Below are 21,356 nucleotides of genomic sequence, written 5' to 3' on the forward strand. Positions count from 1 at the left end.
TGGGACCAAACCTCACTCATATAACACCATCTGTGAGGAAATTACTACACCACATGTCCCTCATAACACCATATGTGAGGGAATTACTACACCACGTCAAGTCCCTCATCACACCATCTGTGAGGGAATTACCTCACCACGTGAGGTCCCTCATTACACCTTCTGTGAGGGAATTACTACACCACGTCAGGCCCCTCATAACACCATCTGTGAGGGAATTACTACACCACGTGATGCCCCTCATAACACCATCTGTGAGGGAGTTACTACACCACGTGAGGCCCCTCATAACACCATCTGTGAGGTAATTACTACACCACGTGAGGTCCCTCATAACACCATCTGTGAGGTAATTACTACACCACGTGAGGTCCCTCATAACACCATCTGTGAGGGAATTACTACACCACGTGAGGCCCCTCATAACACCATCAGCGAGGGAATTACTACACCACGCCAGGTCCCTCATAACACCATCTGAGGGAACTACTACACCACGTGAGTTCCTCCTAACACCATCTGGGAGGGAGTTACTACACTACGAGTTTGCTGTTCAACACCTACATTAATCTGTATGTTCAGTTGTTCACTGTATGTTCCTTTCTCTAATGAAGGCTTTTGTTAAACCACCAATGTATGTAATAAGTCATTTATGTCCAATGTATATTTTCAGCCTTCGGGCTGCAGAATTTTTTCAATAAACCGTTAATTATTATTATTATTATTATTTAAATAGCGGGGGTAGGCGTGGCTTAGTGATGTATGGCGGCGCTGGTTGACCCAGACCACGAGGCATACACTGGGGAATTGGTGGGGTCGGCTACTCAGCGACAAACAGCGTTTGTAGGGGAGAAATCCACTACAGTACCTTTGTATTGCCACCCCAGATATGAGAGCAATATTCCAAGTCAGGACGAATGAATCCCTTACAACAGCCACAGTTTAACTTGGTTCATCTTAAGCCTTAATATATTTTTTAATATTAGAATATAAACATCTACATGATTAATTATGTATATCACCACCTGACCTGATGCCGCCACGGTCGCCCACTCCCTTACCTGGACCACGTGTGTTAATCTAGGATAATTGACCTTTGACCCCATTTATCAAATCAAGGGAAGAAAGTGAAAGCAGAAAAGCGTTAATAACAGATTACATAACACCATACAGTGTTGTCCAGGAAAATAATGGACGCCGACGTTTTATTTTACAGGTCATCGACTCACAACGGGCCTGTAAAAAGTCTATACCCAAATAACCTCTTTGTTTATCAGTTTATGTATTATGTATTGGGATTTGGGACTGATACGTTTTATTATTTTAGTTTTTGCTGCGTAAGAATACCCAAATGCTGCCATAGTATCGTTATGTCTGGTTTTAATAGCCGGGAGCTAATTAAGGCTGATTGTCAGGCAAATTCTACCTTATTATTCGCTCTCTGTCTGAACAACCAAAAATTACGATAAATTAAGAAAAAAGTCGCAAATATTTACGACCATTAGCAGTTGTTTGTGTACGATAACGACTCGCTGTAAACGTTCTTTGTTGTAAACATAAGCAAATTATCTATTAAGCTTTATAGTGTTTCTTATGCCATTTACATACACTAACAGCATATTAACATACAATTAAATTAAAAACACCTCCCACCAGGAGTTTAGGTGCCAAGTACTGTATTTCTCCCGGTAGCCGCCACTTGACCACACACTGACCACGTGTCAACAACACACGGTTCACACCCCGCTTAGGGTCGCCAGTTTCACAAGAGCAGTCCGAGGGAGTGTGCGTACCAAGTGATCAGTCTCTAATACACGTTCTTTTTAGTGAGTTTCTGAGTTTACCAGAATGAAACTGCAAAGTTAGTGAAACTTCGTTGGATTAGGTGTGAAATATAAACAGGAAGACAAGAAACATAGCATTGGGGTGAAATAGTGGTCAACATGAGGAACTGTCCAGGTGTCGTGAACGTGAAGTGTTTGATATTGCTTCCTGTAGTGGGTTACATATTTACCTTTCCGACTCCTAAGCAATCAAAGTTCGTAGCTGTTGACTATTATGGCCAGGACTCCAGCAAGACAGAGAACGGCGAAGGGAAGTATGTCAGTGATTCGCAGGTTAATGAGATGGAAAGCAACAGGCAATTCCCTTCAAGTACACTGCCTTTCATATCCGATATGATTGAGCAAGAATACCACAACGTCACTGGTGTTGGTCTGTCCCAGGGCCTTCATGCTCTGGGAGACGCCATTTTAAAGGAAACTCATCCCAGTGCAGTGAGTTCCGAGGCCAATATCGATGGTTCCTCTCTCACTAACATTATCAACAGCTTGGGGAATCTTTTGGGGGGTCTAGCGCGCTTAGGAGACTTGCCGATGAATTTGAGTGATTCATCAGATGTGAGCAAAAATCGAACATTGGTAAACATAAACCATACATCAGAGGAGGTGAGTGGAGATGAGGATGGCATGGGGGAGAAAAATAGAAAAAGTGATGAAGATGATGATCAGCCACGTGATCAGAAGGCTGAGCAAGGGGACTATGAAGCTGTAGGTAAGTTAAACAAAGCCTTGGACAAGTTGGGAAACATTTTTCCCTGTATTATTATCGTTTCGGTCTTGCAGCGAATTTAGATTAGGTTGAAATTATGTTTTTCCGATGGTTTTTGTTGTTATGAACCAGTCATAACCTTGTTCCATGCATGACCGAAACGGTGATTTACCTGTTACCCAACAAAAACAGTTTGAGTACTACCAAATACTACCCACAATCTTCCTGGCGTTACCAGGGTAATTGAAACTACCACAACAATGGAATCATGATAATTATGGAGGTTTAACTAGCATCCACAGCTTATTTCACATGATTAAACGCCGTATCTTAACCATCCGAGGTAACGTTAGGGCGTTTAATCATCTGGTGAAATAAGCCGGGGTGCTAATCTTCAGGTAATTCCAACAATGTGTAAAGGGCAAAACACAAGTAGTTTAATCCAACCTCAAATATACTGAAACTAATTTCTTAACACCCTCAGCATGTGGTTATATCAATACGTTCCCAACGGTCCGACTAATTACCCAAATGTACCCAAATGTAGTTGCAATGAAGTCAAATAATGGTCCTACATGAATAAATCGGACTGCCAATCACTTCTCGACTAGTCACCGATAGAACACAGTGGGTCAGCGTAGATGTTAAATCTGAGTGGAGCTGTGTAACCAGTGGGGTTTCCCAGGGGTCATTACTGGGCCCACTCTTGCTCATAATCTACATAAACGATCTAGATACAGTACTGGGATCAGCAGTGGCATAAGCAAGTTTGCGGATGACACCAAAATAGGGCGGCAGATTTTTTCAGGGCAGGATGCAAATGCACTACAGGAAGATTTAAATAAACTGCAGGAGTGGTCAGAAAAATGGCAAATGAAATTCAACACCAGCAAGTGCAGCTGTCTTAATATTGGAAGAACAAATACTGTCAATGTATACAGCCTTAACAACATCAACCTAGAGAAGTCGACTTGTGAAAGAGACTTTGGGGTACTTGTAAGCCCGGACCTACGGCCTAGAAAATAGTGCGTTAATGTTCGAAATAAGGCAAACAGAGTATTAGGTTTTATATCTAGGAGTGAAAGTAATAAGAGTGCAGATGTCTCATTGCAACTATATCTTGCTCTAGTCAGGCTGCACCTCGATTATGTTGTTCAGTTCTGGTGCCCTTATTATAGAATGGATATCAATTCACTGGAGTCGGTGCAGTGAAGAATGACGAAAATGATTCCGGGACTTAGAAACCTTCCATATCAGGATAGGTTAAAGAAACTAAACTTGCATTTCCTAGAAAGACGAAGAGTGCGGGGAGATATGATAGAAGTATTTAAGTGGGTGAAAGGAATCAATAAAGGGGATATAGATAAAGTTCTTATAATATCCGAGCGGGATAGGACTCGGAGCAATGGATTTAAGTTGGATAAGTTTAGGTTTAGGAGGGAGATAGGAAGGAACAGGTTCACAAATAGGGTGGTGGACGAGTGGAACAAGCTTAGCAACTTTGTAGTAAGTGCTGGAAAGTTTCAAAAGGAGGCTGGATAGATTCATGGATGATAGAGAGTGGTAGTAACTCTCGACAGGAGCTGCCATGCACAGGCCAACCAGCCTATTGCAGACTCCTTATGTTCTTAAGCCTTGGATTTCTGGGTTTTCTTCTTAACTTTCTCGACCGCCGGATGGTTCATGTGTAGGGGGTCTTCTTGTATTCCTAGAGGCACTGGGTTTGGCTTTGGGTATATATTTCTCGATGAAATGGTTCACTTTACTTGCTATGATATTCAGCGTAATGTCTGCGTTCTGATGCCTTTGTAATTTCACTTGTAATATTTGCACCTTGGCCTGGTTTTGTCGTGAACTAAGTAACATTTAAATCTGAAGGACAACATTACATGGTGGCTGGTGCCAACTGGGGCTAGATGTTCCAGCTTGGCCACCATACCCTCCTCGTTTGTTATGATGAGATCCAGTGGAGTGGCTTGGGTGTTTGCTCTCTGTAATGAAGCGGTTCTTTAACATGTTGGAACAGAAAATTATCTCAGAGTTCCTACAAAATGAGTAGTGGGGTTCTTAAGTCATTTGGTGTGAACTCATTTTTCCAGTCGATGTCGCCATAGTTAGAGTCCCCCATGGTAAGTAGGTGGCTAGGGTTGAGCATCGCTGCATTGTCTATTAAAGCTCTTAAGTTCCTTTGGTTGGGTAAACTACAGTTTGGGGATCTGTAGATACTTCAGACAACAAGTAAGTCTCTCCCTTTTAATTTAATTTTACACCACTTGGATTCTTCAAAAACATCCTCTCCCTATGCCCTCGCCTGGCTGGCTCTTGAGGTCTTGCCTAGCATAGATAACCACACCCCTCTTGCAAGTTTCTTGAGAAAGGTTCGTAAATGAGTCATATCCTGCAATAATGAACTCCCATTCCTCTTGGTCGATTCTCCTGTTCTTGTACAACAGCTCTACAACTCCTACACGATCGGATTGGTGTCCCTTCAGTGGTGTTTCAAACTCCTTTCTCTTGTCAAGGTACATGTCAGTACCTGCATTAGTGTACATGACATTAAAGCCGGAATTTGTTCTCGGTAACATCTCTGCTCTTGGTAGTAACTCTAGCCTTCCTCCATTCTCAGTGTATTTACTAAATACACTGTATTTTGCAGGGTGTGGTTAGAAATGACACTGTTTACTCGGCGCTCACCTCCTCCCGGGTGGGAGGTAAAGCAGGTGGAGAGTGTACCCGCTGCCCCCTGGCTCTGTGCTGCCGCTCTTGCTTCCACTACCCTCCCCCTGGATATAACCCATGTACACCTGTGCTTGTTCCTCCTTGACTCCTCCCTCCTCTGCTTCAAACCCTGTAGGAGCTTTTTGTGCTGTTCCCTCTGCATTACCGAGCGACCTGGGTGAATGAATAAGTCACCTGGTCCCGATGAGATATTTGCCAGAGTATTAAAGGAATGTAAGGAAGAGCTTAGTATGCCCTTAGCAAAGTTGTTTAACATGTCATTAAAAACAGGTGTAGTACCAGAATCCTGGAGGATAGCGAATGTAATACCGATTTTCAAGAAGGGGGATAGATCACTATCCTCTAACTACCCCAATCAGTCTAACATCAATAGTAGGCAAATTACTGGAAGCAATCATTTCAAACTCTATTCGAAATCACCTGGAGAAGCACCGATTGATTCCCAGCATGGCTGGCGGACGTTCTTGCCTAACTAATCTTTTTTTTTTCATCAGCGAATCGGGGACGAGGGGCACAATTATGATGTGGTATATCTCGACTTTAGCAAAGCCTTCGACAGAGTCCCCCACGAAAGACTAATTAGAAAGGTAGAAGCTCATGGCATCAAAGGTGACATCCTTAAATGGATTAGGGCGTGGTTACAGGACAGGAAACAGCGAGTGAGCATTAACAGCACTAAATCCCATTGGAGCAACATCACAAGTGGAGTTCCCCAAGGCTCTGTACTTGGACCATTATTATTTATTATATACATAAACGACATAGATATCAGCATTGACAGCAACATAAGTAAATTTGCTGATGACACTAAAATAGGACGTATTATCAAATCTGACGAGGACTTGGCAAAACTACAGGAAGATCTAAACAAATTTTTTGAATGGTCTGAAAAATGTCAGATGAAATTCAACGTCGACAAATGTAAAGTACTCAGTATAGGAGATGTAAACAGGGAAACCAGATACCAGATGAACAACGATGCCATAGAGAAATCCGACTGCGAGAGAGATTTAGGAGTAATGATAAGTAGGAACCTTAAGCCAAGTAAACAATGTGTTTTTGCTCGTAACAAGGCTAATAAAGTACTTGGGTTCATACAAAGGAGTGTTAGTTACAAGACTAGCGAGGTCATCCTAAAACTGTATCTTGCTCTTGTGAGACCACACCTGGATTACGCAGTTCAGTTCTGGTCACCCGTATTACAGAATGGATATAGAATCCTTGGAAAGAATTCAGAGGAGAATGACAAGACTAATCCCGGACATTAGGAACCTTGAGTACAGAGACAGGTTAAAGCATCTTAATTTGCACTCCCTTGAGAGACGTAGAGCGAGGGGCGACATGATCGAGGTGTATGCTTAAGAACCGTTTGGTATGATTGGTTGCGCTCATGTCCACAAAAATTGTAAAATTACACCATATCACGGTAAGTTCTTTCTGTTTAATATACTGGGGGGGGGGTGAAGCCCCTGGCTAGGAAGCTAGGTAAGGTTAGGTTGGTGAGGCCTTCTAACAACGCTTATGCTGCTTGTTTTTCATATCGACCATGGTTAGGTTAGCTTTAATTTAGAAATAACCATTTTTTAACACATTTGCACAAACTACGACTGTGTCCACTATAAATCACAGTGAAATTGCGGCATTTTTATAAAAAAAATTCTTTGAAAAATCAGCCACGGGTCAGTCATTAATAAATACCACTTATTCTATAGCATTTCTGTTGTAAACTTATATTTTTGAAGTATTTTAACCGATATAAGCCCCCCCCCCCTCCATTAGCAACCAAAGTGGTTGTTTAGATTGCCCAGGGCTTTGAAGTAGAGGGAAAATGTGGGATTCAAATACTAAAAAAATGTCAAACAAACTTTTGAAAACCTAACCTTACCTAACCTAACCTGTCCTAACCTATAAAATATCTAAAACTCTAAAAAGTTTACCTTACACATGTTTTCAGTGTTTCATATGTGATGGTTGAACTTTTGGTGTACAGATGAGGCAATACCCATAAAAATGAAAGCAATTTTTTAAATTGTTACAAATTAGGAAAGGTTGTTTGGACACCAAATTCTGGAACAAGCTGGCAATATCATCCATATATACCTAGGGCACAGGATTCGGGGAAGTGTCTGAGCATGGATCGAAGACTTTCTGCATGATTGCAAGCAGTGTGTGTGGTGATGAATGGTATAAAATCGTCATGTGTACCTGTGGCAAGCAGGGTACCACAGGGCAGTGTATTGGGCCCATTGTTGTTTTCTTGCTTCATAAATAATATGCCAGAAGCTATACACTCCTCCATACAAATGTTTGCAGATGATGCCAAGTTATTTAGGGATAGTAAGAACCAAATACACTGTGAAGAGCAACAGAAAACTCTATATTTTGAAATATCAAAATACTTTACTGAAGAGTGTAGTAAATATAAAAAAATATTGCAAAACATTATACAGTAGGGTCGAGATATATTGTGAGATAGCTTGTGACATCCTATATTTTCTTATATGTTACAGGTTGTGGCATCAATAGTGTGCAGGCAAGGATCCTGGGTGGTCATATTACAGGGGTAAGAGAGTGGCCATGGCAGGTAGCTCTGATCCATGCCCCATCTGGGAAAGTTTTCTGTGGAGCTTCCCTCCTCAACAAACGTTTCCTTCTTACTGCTGCTCACTGTGCTGCAGTGTAAGTCATCCAAGATAGTACCTTTTGATCATAGCTCAACCTCATGAGCTTGATGTGGTTTTCTTGTCCTTGTGAAGCTTAATTATTTGGTGTAAACTCAGCTAAATAAGGTTCTTTTGTTTTGAAACTTCAGTGTAATTACCCAATAGCTACCTCTGCAATACATGTACTACTACAGTATAAGCTTGTATTAGTATTTTTTTTTACGGGGATTAACTCTCTTAGGCACAGGTCAATGACCCACATCAGGGCCCGTTGGCGAAGATATAATAATAATAATAAGTATAATAAAAATCAATAAAAGATTATAAAAAATATTAAATACAAATTTAATTATTATAATAATAAAGGCCCATAAATAAATACAAAAATAAAATAAAAAGATCAATACTGTGAGAAGTGACATATGTACAGCATGTTGTGTTGTCAAAGTAAGAGAAAACAATTGAAACCCTGCAATTGTGTGCAAATAAGGCAGTAAGTCAGATCAGCAACCTGGGACTAGGTCACAATTTTTATGATGCCATATGGCAGCAGGGTCTACCATTAGACAACACATTGTGCTTCCAGTATCTTCCCAGGCGATAGTACCTCCCTGTTTAATAGCTGCCTACTACTTGGTAGATTTGTCTCTTTAAATTTAATCTGTGATGCAGCTTGGGAACTTGTGGTGTAATGTTGAATAAATTGCTGGAAGGTGAGAAATGTCTTTGGTACATAGGGACAAAACATTTGATCAATATTGGTGTTTGGTGGAGGAAAATACCATAACGTGATAGCCCAGATAAGTTTCATCAGTACTAAAATGTCTTTACTGTATTATAAATTTTGAACTATTACTTGTACTGTACTGCTTTCTTAATGTTTGAAAGTGTTGACTTGCATTAAATTACCAATTGTTGAAGGTGTGTTAATGTTATTGTCCACAGGGTGCCACTCCATGAGTTAATAATATGGTTGGGTGGCTACGATCTGTCACTTCCTGCTGAAGATGGACGGGTGGTTCATAGAGCATCACACATCATCATCCACAAGGACTTTAACCCATTTACTATGGCTAATGATGTGGCACTCATAAGAGTCACTGAGCCAGTCAACATGACTTATAGTGTACGACCTGTCTGCCTACCTGATGTCAGTAAGTGTTGAATTTATATTGATAACAAAATTAAATTGGAAGAGAGAGGAATTCCTCAGTGCTATAATTTGGTAGAAAAATATATTCTAATGTAAAAAACTAAAATAAAGCTGAGATTTAAAGCTTTATATTGCTTAATTAGTGATGGAGGTAATCTGTGTTCCATTTGTATGTACTATCGTCAGTGGTGGGCACGGTTCCGCTAATCCGCTAACCACTAATTAGCGAAGCTAACTTTCTCGTTAGCGGATTAGCGTTTTCACTAACTTTGGAAACCATTAGCAGGCCAATTAGCTTCTGCTAAATTTAGTTCCGCTAACAAAATTTATACATGTTTGTTCCTGTCTGTTGTAAGCGTGTGACGCCGCGACTCGTGTCTCCAACAGCCAGTCAGGCACGCTTGGCTGACTGCGTGTTAGTACGTGTAAACGTGACAAGACATGAGTGAATGGAATTTTTCGATTACAGTACTGTATTAAAGTTTAATACTTTTTTTACAGTAAATAAAGACTGTCAGTGTATGTTGAAAGAATCATAGAATGTAATTGTAAACTAATGTATAATTTCATTTCTCATTTATTTGTTAATTTAATTAGGATTTTTTGTGTCAATATATTTGGTTATGCTAAGTACTGCAAAAGTTCATAACCAGGATGCCATCCAAGGTGTGCGCCAAACAAAATTTTCTAAAAACTTACTTTTCATTAAAGTTTAGAGTTTTCTGTTTATTTACATAACTAAGACCAACAATAAGTTATATAAAAATGCACTGGTATAATGTGTATGTGGTTGGTATTGCATATTTACATGAATAATGAATAAGGCCAATAGGTTGTATGAGAATGCAAATTAATTATTTGTGAAATTGTGTACAGTGTACACCTTGATAAGTTGATCATCATCTGATCTTGACATGATGCTATTTGCTACCTATGCTATACAGTACTAAGTTTTTGGATTCGTTTAATACTTTCTGGTTTTTCGTATGGTAAATAAAGATTATAAAGTGTATGTTGAAACTTGAATGTATACTAATGTTTAATTTCATTTGTTCATTTAATTATTTGTGTACACCTTGATCATCATCTGATCTTGGCATGCTATACCTTTTTGGAAAGCTCTCTAGGTCTGTTCTTAAGGGTTTTAGAGCCCTCTCAAAAAACGAAGCTAAATTCATATAATAAAAGTTAGCGGTTAGCTTCCGCTAATTTTTTTAGCGGTTTAGCGTTAGCGAAGTTAACTTTTTAGATAGCAGATTAGCGGTTAGCAAAGCTAACTTTTCGTTTAGCTGTGCCCACCACTGACTATCGTGCAAAAAAGTCCCTTCCACCAACCAGCCACAGTGTGAGACTGAATCACCTGAAGTTGAATCAGTGAAGCAGCTGAAGGAAGTGCTTTGAAGTGGGCCTTCAGGGCACTTCCTTCAGCCGCTTCACTGATTCAACCTCAGATGATTCAGAATCACTGTAGCTAGTTGGTGGAAGTGACTTGTGTCTATGATAGTACTTTCAGCCATACCTCAATATTTATGATGTGTGTAAGGCTTTTTTATTCCTGCAATGTCAAACATGATTTTGAGTACACTTTAGGTTAAGAGCAGGAACATTTATTTTAAGAAAATAGTTACCACATTTTTAAACTGTCTTTGAAATTACTCAGCTAAAATTATTTAGTCAGTTCAAAGAAGACCATTAAATATGTTTTCATTGTTTCATTTATCAGATATACGTACAGTACATTAAATAATTTTGATGTTTTTCATTAAATACGCATACACCTGTAAAGCTTTGACATCAAACCAATACAATTGATCAGCTAATAAAAGCTGCAGTCCAGGAAGCAGTTCAGACTCATGTGAGTTTAACTTGCTAAAAAGTGTTCGGAAATGATTGAATTAGTGTCTGAGTGGGAAAAATAGTACTGTACTGTATTGTATATTATTTATGATTAGTGGAACACAGAAGGATAAGAGGAAGTCTGCATAGGAGATGGTGTGCATGAGTAATTGACTTGTTGAACACCGAGGAGAACCGTATGTCAGTCGAATATGCGAGGGTAAGAACTAAGAGACAGTGTGTGGAAATGGAAATGATAATCTCTTTGGCAAGTCAATTTGGGGCTTAGTGTTGTAATAGAGCTAATTATTCATGTCTTATTAAGCATGATCTTATCCTGACTCAATTTATCATTTCTAGTAAACCATTATTATGACCTTCCAGTTCCTTTGACCAATTAATCATGAGGACCCTGAAATAACAGCCTTGGGTAACAGTGAAATATGTAGACTCTACGGTTACATGCCATAGACCAACCATCACCTGGAAGCTGGCGTAACTTTGAAAACTACCCTTACAGTGCTATGAAGTTGCATGGAAATTCACTACCAACAATAAACAAAGTATATTAAAGAAAAAGGAATACACTGACAGCTCAAATTACAAGTTGACACTCGGCCGTAGCCACCCCGCTCAATACAGCACAACACGACTAATTTCTCTCGTATATCTATCCTCTCAATGATTATATGGCTCTCTCATAACCCCCACACACAACTCCACCACAATACTACACAAATGAATCCTGACACTACAATCTTACAGTTGTGCAAACCAGATTATCTCCTAGGACGCCATTTACAATGTTTACAAAGCGTCACCATGAGGGACACCACCAGCTACCTTTTTTTTAATACTTTACTTTCGTTTAAATTTGTTAACACACTTGGGTTTAAGGAGGTGCTCTCCAGCGAGACGCTCTCGGTCTGGCCGGTCACGTAACATCGCACTTGACTGCACCACATGAGGGATAATTGTATGTATTGAGTCATAGCAAGCTTTCTATTTGAGATAAAATGGTCAGGTTTGTTGCATTAGCATTGTAAATAAATTATCTAGAAATACTTTTATAGGGATAATCGCAATAAAATGATAAAATCTATAAATAAGCACGAGTATAACACAAATTGTAGTGTATGGCTGTCACTCAAGCTCCCAAATGCAAATGTTCCTTGCTCAAAGATTCTATATTTTCGAAATTCATATGAAATAATAATGTAAATTATTGGTTAAATGTAATGCATAAAAATATAATCTTTTTTTTTTTAATAAAAATTAATGAATTTCTTTACTTACAAATTGTTAGATGTTGAAGCACTTGGTGATGTTCCTCCCCCTCCGTGCCCCACAGTGCCGTACTTAGCCTGAACAAGGCCACTAAATCTAGTTTTAGTGGGAGTATGGGTAGTGCACACTTGTGAGGGAGATGAGCAGTCACGAGGTAAGCCACGCTGCGATGGCTGAGGTGCCACACGTGCAACACTTTTTATTTATTTTTTTTTCCTTCTAGCCACAACATAATGCCGGGCAGTTCCTTTCATACCAGGACTGCTTGTTGAAGGGCCAGACAAACTATCACTTGCACTCGAAGGGCCAGGGACACTGGGAGAGGCCTCAGGAGGTACCACTCTATCACCATGTGGTACAATCTCCTTGTATTTTTTGTTTTCCCGCCCCTCCACCTTTGCCAGCAACACAGGGCTTGGTTTAAAATTATCACAACACTTATCAATAACTGAAATCACTCTGATGAATGAGAAATCAGCACAAGCCACAAGAAAATGGTGGGAAATGTGGGTCAAAGTTACATCCTGTGCTGTTGAACCACAAAGGGCAACTTGTGTGGTCCCTTACCTAACCTTGGAAGCAGTTTACATAGGCGTCAGATCACACCGACGTTGCCAAATGTGCATCTTGCGTATCTAGCATTCATACACAAATTTGTGTATGAAAACCCTATTGTGATAATGTAGATCACACGTAAATTTGCATATGAATACCCCAAGAGTGTTAAAAGATATTGATTAAATTCATGTGCTATGATCTAATAAAATATTTAAAACATTAAAACAATCTAAATAATCATCCTAACTTATAAATGCAAACAAATAATTTATACGAAAGCATCTGATGAACGGACCGAGTATTATAAGAGATAACTAATCAATTCTCTTGGGAGGCACAGATCGTAACACCATATTCATCATTCGTCTTTTTCATATACAGTACTGTATGAGGCTGCTTGTGTTGAGTTAAATAGGTATACACCCACCTCTCGTCTTATGCGGGGGTTACATTCTTGAAAATTACCGCTTAATTAAAAAACGCGTAAATTAAACATAATTTTCCCATAAGAATACATGTACGTACATGGTACAGGTTAGGGGAACCATCATATACCGTACAGGGTACGAACAGTGCTCTCACTTAAACTAATCATGCAGCCAACCTCCGACACACATACAGTACTCACTTAAACCAAGCACACGGCCAACCTCATACACACGCTCTCCTCTCTGAAGGCGGGTGATCACATTTAATTTCACATCCCTTGCAATTGCTTTTCGTGCCTTTTTATCTTTAGGCGCCTCAGAGGAGGCAGATGGACATTTTCCAGACATGGTCAATGGGGAAAATAGCGTTTAACACTAAAAAGGTACGTGATAAACACAATGCAAATGAGAGCACAGAGAAAAAGAAGTGCTGGTGTGAACTGAGAAAGCGATGCGCAGGAAGCTTGCTGGACGTCGTCACAGTTGTTGTACAGAATACTTCATTATCATTATTACCTTCAGCATTAGTAGTGATAATCTTTATTAATAATAATAATAATTATTATTATTATTATTAATAATACAGTAGTATTAAAATTGTTGATGTTGATATGACTGCGACTTTATAGTGAGAACTTACAAGCACGTTACCAGGCATCACACCCGACTCCACTGCCAGGCGATTAGGAGAATACACGGCAAAAATAAACTGTCTTGAGCGTGTTATTTCAAAAATAGGTGCGAGAAAATTAGCTTTTGATGTTACTGTAATTGAACAATCGCGTTATTCCAAAAACGCTTAAATCAAACACTCGTAAAACGCGGGTTGCCTTTACTGTATGTAATTGTGAGTTAATGTAAATGATGTGCTATTACAGGTGAATGGGATGTTTCATTTGTTGCTGGAGAAGCTGGCCTGGATGGCACTGTAACTGGCTGGGGACTGACTGAAGAGCAGGGCGAGCAATCAAAAGTTCTTCTCAAGGTAATACTTTATTATACTGTACTTCACTTCAGGCAGTTAGTCCATTCTTTTGTTACTGTATTATGAACTTTATTGTCTAATGTTAGTACAGGAGGAAACTGGAGTACCTGGAGGTAACCTGTCATGTTTGGCTAGGGTCACACTGAATAATAGCCTTCCCATGTGTGTCTTGGACCAGGACTCGAACACATGACATAGTGGTAGAAGATGCGCACATCATCATTGTGCCACCAATTAAACAGCCCATTATTAATATTAGTATTATAAGGACGGGAAATTTTTGGATCCACCGCTTGTTTATCATTTTATAAGGATGAAGATGTTAGATCTCACTGCTGCTTTACCATTTTATAAGTTTTTTTCTTCTGGTTTCTAAGTTTCATTTTCTAATTCACCTTCTCAAAGTATCTATTTCCTTCAGTTTCTTTATTTATTCTTCTGTTATCTGTAGTCTTTATATATGTTACTACTTAGTTATTTTACCTGTAACCTCTTAACATGGGGTAGCACGGCGAGGTCTAGGGCACATGGATTCAGTTGTATTTAATGGTACCAAGCTAGGGAAAGAAACAAAGGTAATACTGCAGGGATAATAATAACCCAACATTACATCACAGATGATTTATTAAAGATGATATAGGGCACCTGAACACTTTAACAGAACATAAACACATGAACCACTCCTTGGGGTTCACTCCAGACTTGACCAAATTTACAGATTACAAAGACCATTTGGCCTTCACTTAGCCTTACTTGAACGTCACCCAAACAAGTATTCAACTTTAACAGGACCAATGTTCAGTTGAAATTACTATTGGCTACTGTTAACATTCTATGACAGTGACACGCAACTAAGATTGGTGGTCAGTCCTTCAATTACATTACTACTTACACTAACACTTCATAGCACTTCTCAAACACCCATCACAAGATTGTTATCCGTGTACAGTAATTATTATTACTGGGGGTACAGGTTAGTCTGGCTCACACAATTACCACAACTACAGGAGTCATTGTGTTACAACCTTACTTCTTGTCTCTTACCAACATTATACCTGTTAACACTCCTTACATCACGGGATACATTGATATTCATTTACTAGGTGGGAATAAGATACCTGAGATGGATCAATTACGGATACATACAGGATGTTGCCACAGTGTTATGCCACTTGTATTAAAAATGGCGGGCATTTACACTGTGCCACTGCGGCCAGGTTCCACTTCATCCTGGGTTTGACCCATGTCTCGCAGACACTGCCGCATCTGTGGGCCTACTACTCACATCTGGCACGTCATCTACTCAGAACTTAATCCTGGTGGATTAAAGGCATCCTGCATTAGACAGCCTATCTGCCACTGGCCACAGCCTCTCGGCAGCTCCAACAACACATGCAGGGCCTGGATGACAAGGGAAAGGCATTCAGAATATGATAACAAAATACAAATGTCACAAAATACTCTTTGTGCGAGGAAACAGATGGCACATGAACATAACTACATTAACACAAAACTTCAACTATGTTAACAGGAACTCTATCATATTCAACACAATTCATCTAAGTTAAATTCACTTAATATAATGGTGAGACCCAGAGTAACGTACCTGGTTGACGAGGGAAAGTCATTCAGAATGAACTATTCAAACTGTGCTCTCTGTTATATACACCTGGTGTTACCACCATCAATTCTTTTACGGTACACCTCGGGCTGTGAAAATTAGACTTATATTAATTTCCAAAGGTTAACTTTTATAATCTAATCAGTGTTTGGGCTTGCAATGCAACAATTATATTATCAACAAGTACTGTACATAGAATGGCAATCACACTTTGGGTGGAGTCAACAATCCACAACAACCGGCCTACTCACGGGTAAGGTGTTACCTTTCAGAGTTTTTTGCCTGTTGACAGGTTATGCCCTCAAGATTAATGAGCTTTATTACAAAAAATTACAATAATTTTGATACAGTCATCAGATACTCTGAGGTCCATAACTAAATGAGATATAACTTCAGTTGTTAACTGATGTCTCGTTCTGTCACGGGCACAAGACCAGTGGTCACAGCTGTTTGCTTGGCAGTCAAAACACCTCGTCTTAATACAATTTTCACTACACGTAAAGGTAGATGAAGCTTTCAGCATACACTCAACACTTCTTGAATGCTTCATCTCATGGTAGGTATATCGGACTTATGGCTACTCATACGAGTTACATCGTAAATTTAAATTTACATTACAGATAGCACTTCAGGAAATAGTATAGAAAATGGGTGGTACCTCTCACTAGAGAAAACAAGTCTCTCTCAGTGGGGCAACTCATTAGTTAAACACATGTTTTGTGGACATGGGAGCATAATATGAGTAAGTGTAGGTTAATATACTAGCCGCATGCAGTTGTGACCATAACATTATGTCACAGATTTTCATTCCACTTTAGAAAAGTCTGGCCACAGTGTATAAGGTGACTCTGGTTATTGATAAGCGATCTGGCAGTAGTTCCTTAGGTATTACATGTATCAGGGTATCAGTAATCAGAGCAGCCTCTACATGAAAGTATATGAATATATAGCACAGTATTTCACTTTACAGATGGCAGTGAGTGTAACACACACACACATTCTTTCTCTCATATATATATATATATATATATATATATATATATATATATATATATATATATATATATATATATATATATATATATATATATATATATATATATATATATATATATATATATATATCTTTAGCTTTCGCCTTGAATGTCTTGAATAAAGACGAAAGCTAAGGTAATCGCTTTCCATTTTCCGTGATTTTATCAAGATTTATCTTATCCACGTTTTCATTGTGGATTTACATGATATATATATATATATATATATATATATATATATATATATATATATATATATATATATATATATATATATATATATATACAGTATTACCCCGCCTAACGCGGTTTCACTTAACGCGTTTTATCATATACGCGGTGCCTTGCCAGAGCTGAACTTTCACTTAACACGGATTTTTTCCACATATACGCGGTGAGTGTCCGGCTCGAGACGCTATTTTTAGATTTGCCCCACCCTGCCTGACTGCCTGTTTTAGCTCATAAAATTCATACAAATTACCCGGCCAGAATATAATTTACATTGCTGGAATTCTTATAATTTGGTGATCATTTTGAATATAAACATCATATTTTTGCATTAGACATACAAATTTTAGATAAAAAATTTTCTCAAATTAACTATGTTATCTTTTGTGCAAAATATATGACATTTATATTCAAAATATTCCTGGTCTTACAAGGAATCCAGCAATGTCAATTATATTATCCTAACTTTAGTTTGAGGTATTATTTATTAAAATTTAGTGGTTATCCCACACATCTCCTTGGGACGGTTGGTGGGGGGTGGGGGGGAGGGAGGGACCGACCGACCATCTGTTACCCTGTGAAGAATTATTTTTTTTTTATTAACTGAAGATATTTGTTTTAGCTCATAAAATTCATACAAATTATCCGGTCTGAATATAATTTACATTGCTGGAATTCTTATAATTTGATGATCATTTTGAATATAAACATCATATTTTTGCATTAGACATACAAATTTTAGATAAAAATTTTTCTCAAATTAACTATGTTATCTTTTGTGCAAAATATATGACATTTATATTCAAAATATTCCTGGTCTTACAAGGAATCCAGCAATGTCAATTATATTATCCTAACTTTAGTTTGAGGTATTATTTATTAAAATTTAGTGGTTATCCCACACATCTCCTTGGGACGGTTGGTGGGGGGTGGGGGGGAGGGAGGGACCGACCGACCATCTGTTACCCTGTGAAGAATTATTTTTTTTTTTATTAACTGAAGATATTTGTTTTAGCTCATAAAATTCATACAAATTACCCGGTCTGAATATAATTTACATTGCTGGAATTCTTATAATTTGATGATCATTTTGAATATAAACATCATATTTTTGCATTAGACATACAAATTTTAGATAAAAATTTTTCTCAAATTAACTATGTTATCTTTTGTGCAAAATATATGACATTTATATTCAAAATATTCCTGGTCTTACAAGGAATCCAGCAATGTCAATTATATTATCCTAACTTTAATCTGAGGTATTATTTAATACTAAATGTTAAAAACCCTGGAAGGGAGGATTGGTGGGGGGTGGGGGGGAGGGTTGGGACTGACCGCGCGGTTGGAAGAGGGGGGGAGGCAAGGTTGAGTCCATTATTTGAATGGACATTAACTTGGCGACTGTATTTCTCTATTTCTCTTAAGTATTAATTGTGTGCATGTACCATCATAAAATTAAGATGTTATTTTTACTACAACATAGGTATGTGCCTTCAAAAAGTGGAGTTTGGGGGTCGGGCCGGTTTCTATTGGAATTAATCCCATATGTTCTGTTGTTCACTTAACGCGGATTTCACTTAACACGGGACCCTCTGGGTTCTATTGACCGCGTTAAGTGGGGTACAACTGTATATATATATATATATATATATATATATATATATATATATATATATATATATATATATATATATATATATATATATATATATATATATATATATATATATATATATATATATATATATATATATATAGTGGGGTATGCTATAACGAATCTAATTGGTTCTAGAACCTTGTTCGTTATAGCATTCGTTCGTTATAGGATTAATCCGTTCCAGGCCCCCAAATACAACCACTTAACACTGAAAAATATAATATAAAATTGTAAAAATTGTAAAAAAGTGCATAAATATGCATCTAAACCCCTGAAATAAAGAATATCATTAATATTTGTAATAAAAAAACAATAAATTAGAAAAAAAAAATTAAATAATGTTCGTTGTAGGAGTTTCGTTCGTTATAGCATTCTCAATTTTATAGGTAAAACCGTTCGTTATAGGAATATTCGTAGTAGAATCCGTTCGTTATAGCATACCCCACTGTATATATATATATATATATATATATATATATATATATATATATATATATATATATATATATATATATATATATATATATATATATATATATATATATATATATATATATATATATATATATATATATATATATACACACACGATGTCATGTACAGTATTGGATACTAATGTTACAGTACTGTACTCTGTAAACTAATAACAAACAAAAGTCCTGTCACCTCTCCTGCTGCTCAGTCAACCCTGAGATTCAGACCCGTGAACCCGAAACAATGGACACTGATGCATTATTCTATCTCGTGGTTTGAGGAGCTGCAGGAGACGCGACAGGTCTTTTGTTCATGACTGTACATTAAAATTGATTTAGCAAAGGGAATAAAATATTGTACTGTACTGTGTTTATCAAACAGCCAGCACCATCCTCCGTCCTTCATCAGCTGAGTGTAGATTAGTCTTTGTGGCACCTGCTGTCTTCATGAGCCTTAGAATGGGGAAGGCATAAAAAACAGTTGTCCCCTGCTGGACCTTGGCCACTTATATACCATGGAACTGCTGCATCACCTCCATACTAGCTTGAGGGAAGTGTTGGTTTATTTTTTCCTTAAATGTTGAGAAAATTAAAAATGAAAAGAAAAATGATATCTGGAATTGTGCAGCCTGGAGAGCTACCTTCAGGTAATCATGACCAACCCACATAAGAGCTGAAAATAACTATAAATAGTAGATGATTAAGTTCCAAGAAGGAGAAGGCTCTTAAAGAAATTAGTACTGTATTTAGTTGTTTATTGACAACAATCTTGTGGCAGCCTATTAAAAAAATAAAAGGTTCTTCCACATAAAATCCTGTATCAAAATTTTCAAGGAAATGTCATACCTTGCAGCTTTTGAAAGATGATACTTTGTAATTGAATAAGGTGTTGCCATCCAAGTAAACAAAGGTCTTTCTCTTAAGAATGTGGTTGATTCTGTGGTAGATGTGTTTGCAATGTCAGTTAATTGCACACTTCCGGTCTCAAGAAAGTTCAGATATTAGAACTCTTGGGAGCAGATGTGTTGGTTCCTTCCATCTCTCAATTGCTTCAAGTAGTCAGGAATATTACTAAATGTACTGTAATGGGATTTCTGTATTGGTATGTGCTTTATGGCTACTGAGGATTTAGTGTACTCTCTATAGTACCTCAGCTTTGACCAGTGCAGTCCATGGTAATACAGTACAGGGAGTATAGGGCCATAGTTTCATATTACTTTATTGTTACCGAACACTATATCTACTCATTATTGACAGGTGAACCTCCCCTTCCTTAGTGTTGATGACTGTAAGCAACGATATAAAGGCATCAATCCAGTCTCGTTGAAAATGCTGTGTACGCTCCACAACTCGGAGGACGGTATCAGTAGAGATTCTTGTAAGGTGAGTTTGTGGATGGTGAAGATGTTAAGAGGTAATGTGTTGAATAGGACTCCTACCCAACACATTACCTCTTAACATCTTCACCATCCTGGGTGGTAATGTAGTGGGTGTCTTGGGTAGAAGGTGGTGGTCTACTTCTTGAGATGTAAAGCTGAAGTATTAGGGAGAGAACAGGGTACAAAAAGCAACAGAAATATATGGTGGTTTGGATGATCTTCTGTCAATGCCAATCCCCATAGAAAGCTTTGCAATGGAGTGAGTCATTGGAGATGAGAGAAGGTTCATGTGAGAAAGAGGGATGAGCAAGAAGCTATAGGAGGGAAACAGCCCAAAACATACACCAAAGAATTTCTCCAAACACCACTCTTTTCTGATTTCAACACTAATTCCATTATTTCATCAAATTTTTAACAAATTATAGCTTGCAATAAGTTTGAACAACTGCTTCATGGACGGCAGTTTTTGGACTTGACTAATGGAGCAATAAAACTTGGAATCTCATGAATCTTATATGATATGTATAGATGCTGCTGGACAGTGCATGCATTGGTTTTCATTTGCTGATTGATTAATTATCTTTGTTTGATATTAAACCTTTGAAAACTTATTTAATGAAACATGTTTTGAATATTTAATGCTTCTCTTAAGAAATTAAACATCTAAAACAAATACAGTGGGGTATGCTATAACGAATCTAATTGGTTCTAGAACCTTGTTCGTTATAGCATTCGTTCGATATAGGATTAATCCGTTCCAGG

General features: G+C 38.0%; 1 protein-coding gene across 1 annotated transcript; it reads left to right on the top strand.

Annotated features, from left to right (window-relative positions):
* The first annotated feature begins 1,719 nt into the window (after positions 1-1,719).
* LOC121859168 (venom serine protease 34-like) lies at positions 1,720-21,102 on the top strand. Its single transcript, XM_042355918.1, has 6 exons — positions 1,720-2,553; positions 7,800-7,968; positions 8,898-9,106; positions 14,093-14,199; positions 20,473-20,629; positions 21,020-21,102. The coding sequence occupies exons 1-6, from the start codon at positions 1,944-1,946 to the stop codon at positions 21,100-21,102; spliced, it is 1,335 nt and encodes a 444-aa protein (XP_042211852.1). The 5' UTR covers positions 1,720-1,943.
* Positions 21,103-21,356: the final 254 nt, after the last annotated feature.

Source organism: Homarus americanus, unplaced genomic scaffold (genome assembly GCF_018991925.1).
Source record: "Homarus americanus isolate GMGI-L3 unplaced genomic scaffold, GMGI_Hamer_2.0 scaffold50924, whole genome shotgun sequence".
Lineage (NCBI taxonomy): Eukaryota > Metazoa > Arthropoda > Malacostraca > Decapoda > Nephropidae > Homarus > Homarus americanus.

Bases quoted from the DNA above. Each gene is read 5' to 3' on its own strand.
- LOC121859168 (XM_042355918.1), top strand. From the start codon at position 1,944: ATGAGGAACTGTCCAGGTGTCGTGAACGTGAAGTGTTTGATATTGCTT. The intron at 2,554-7,799 runs GTAAGTTAAACA...TATATGTTACAG, and splicing joins AGGGGACTATGAAGCTGTAG to GTTGTGGCATCAATAGTGTG. The intron at 14,200-20,472 runs GTAATACTTTAT...CATTATTGACAG, and splicing joins AATCAAAAGTTCTTCTCAAG to GTGAACCTCCCCTTCCTTAG.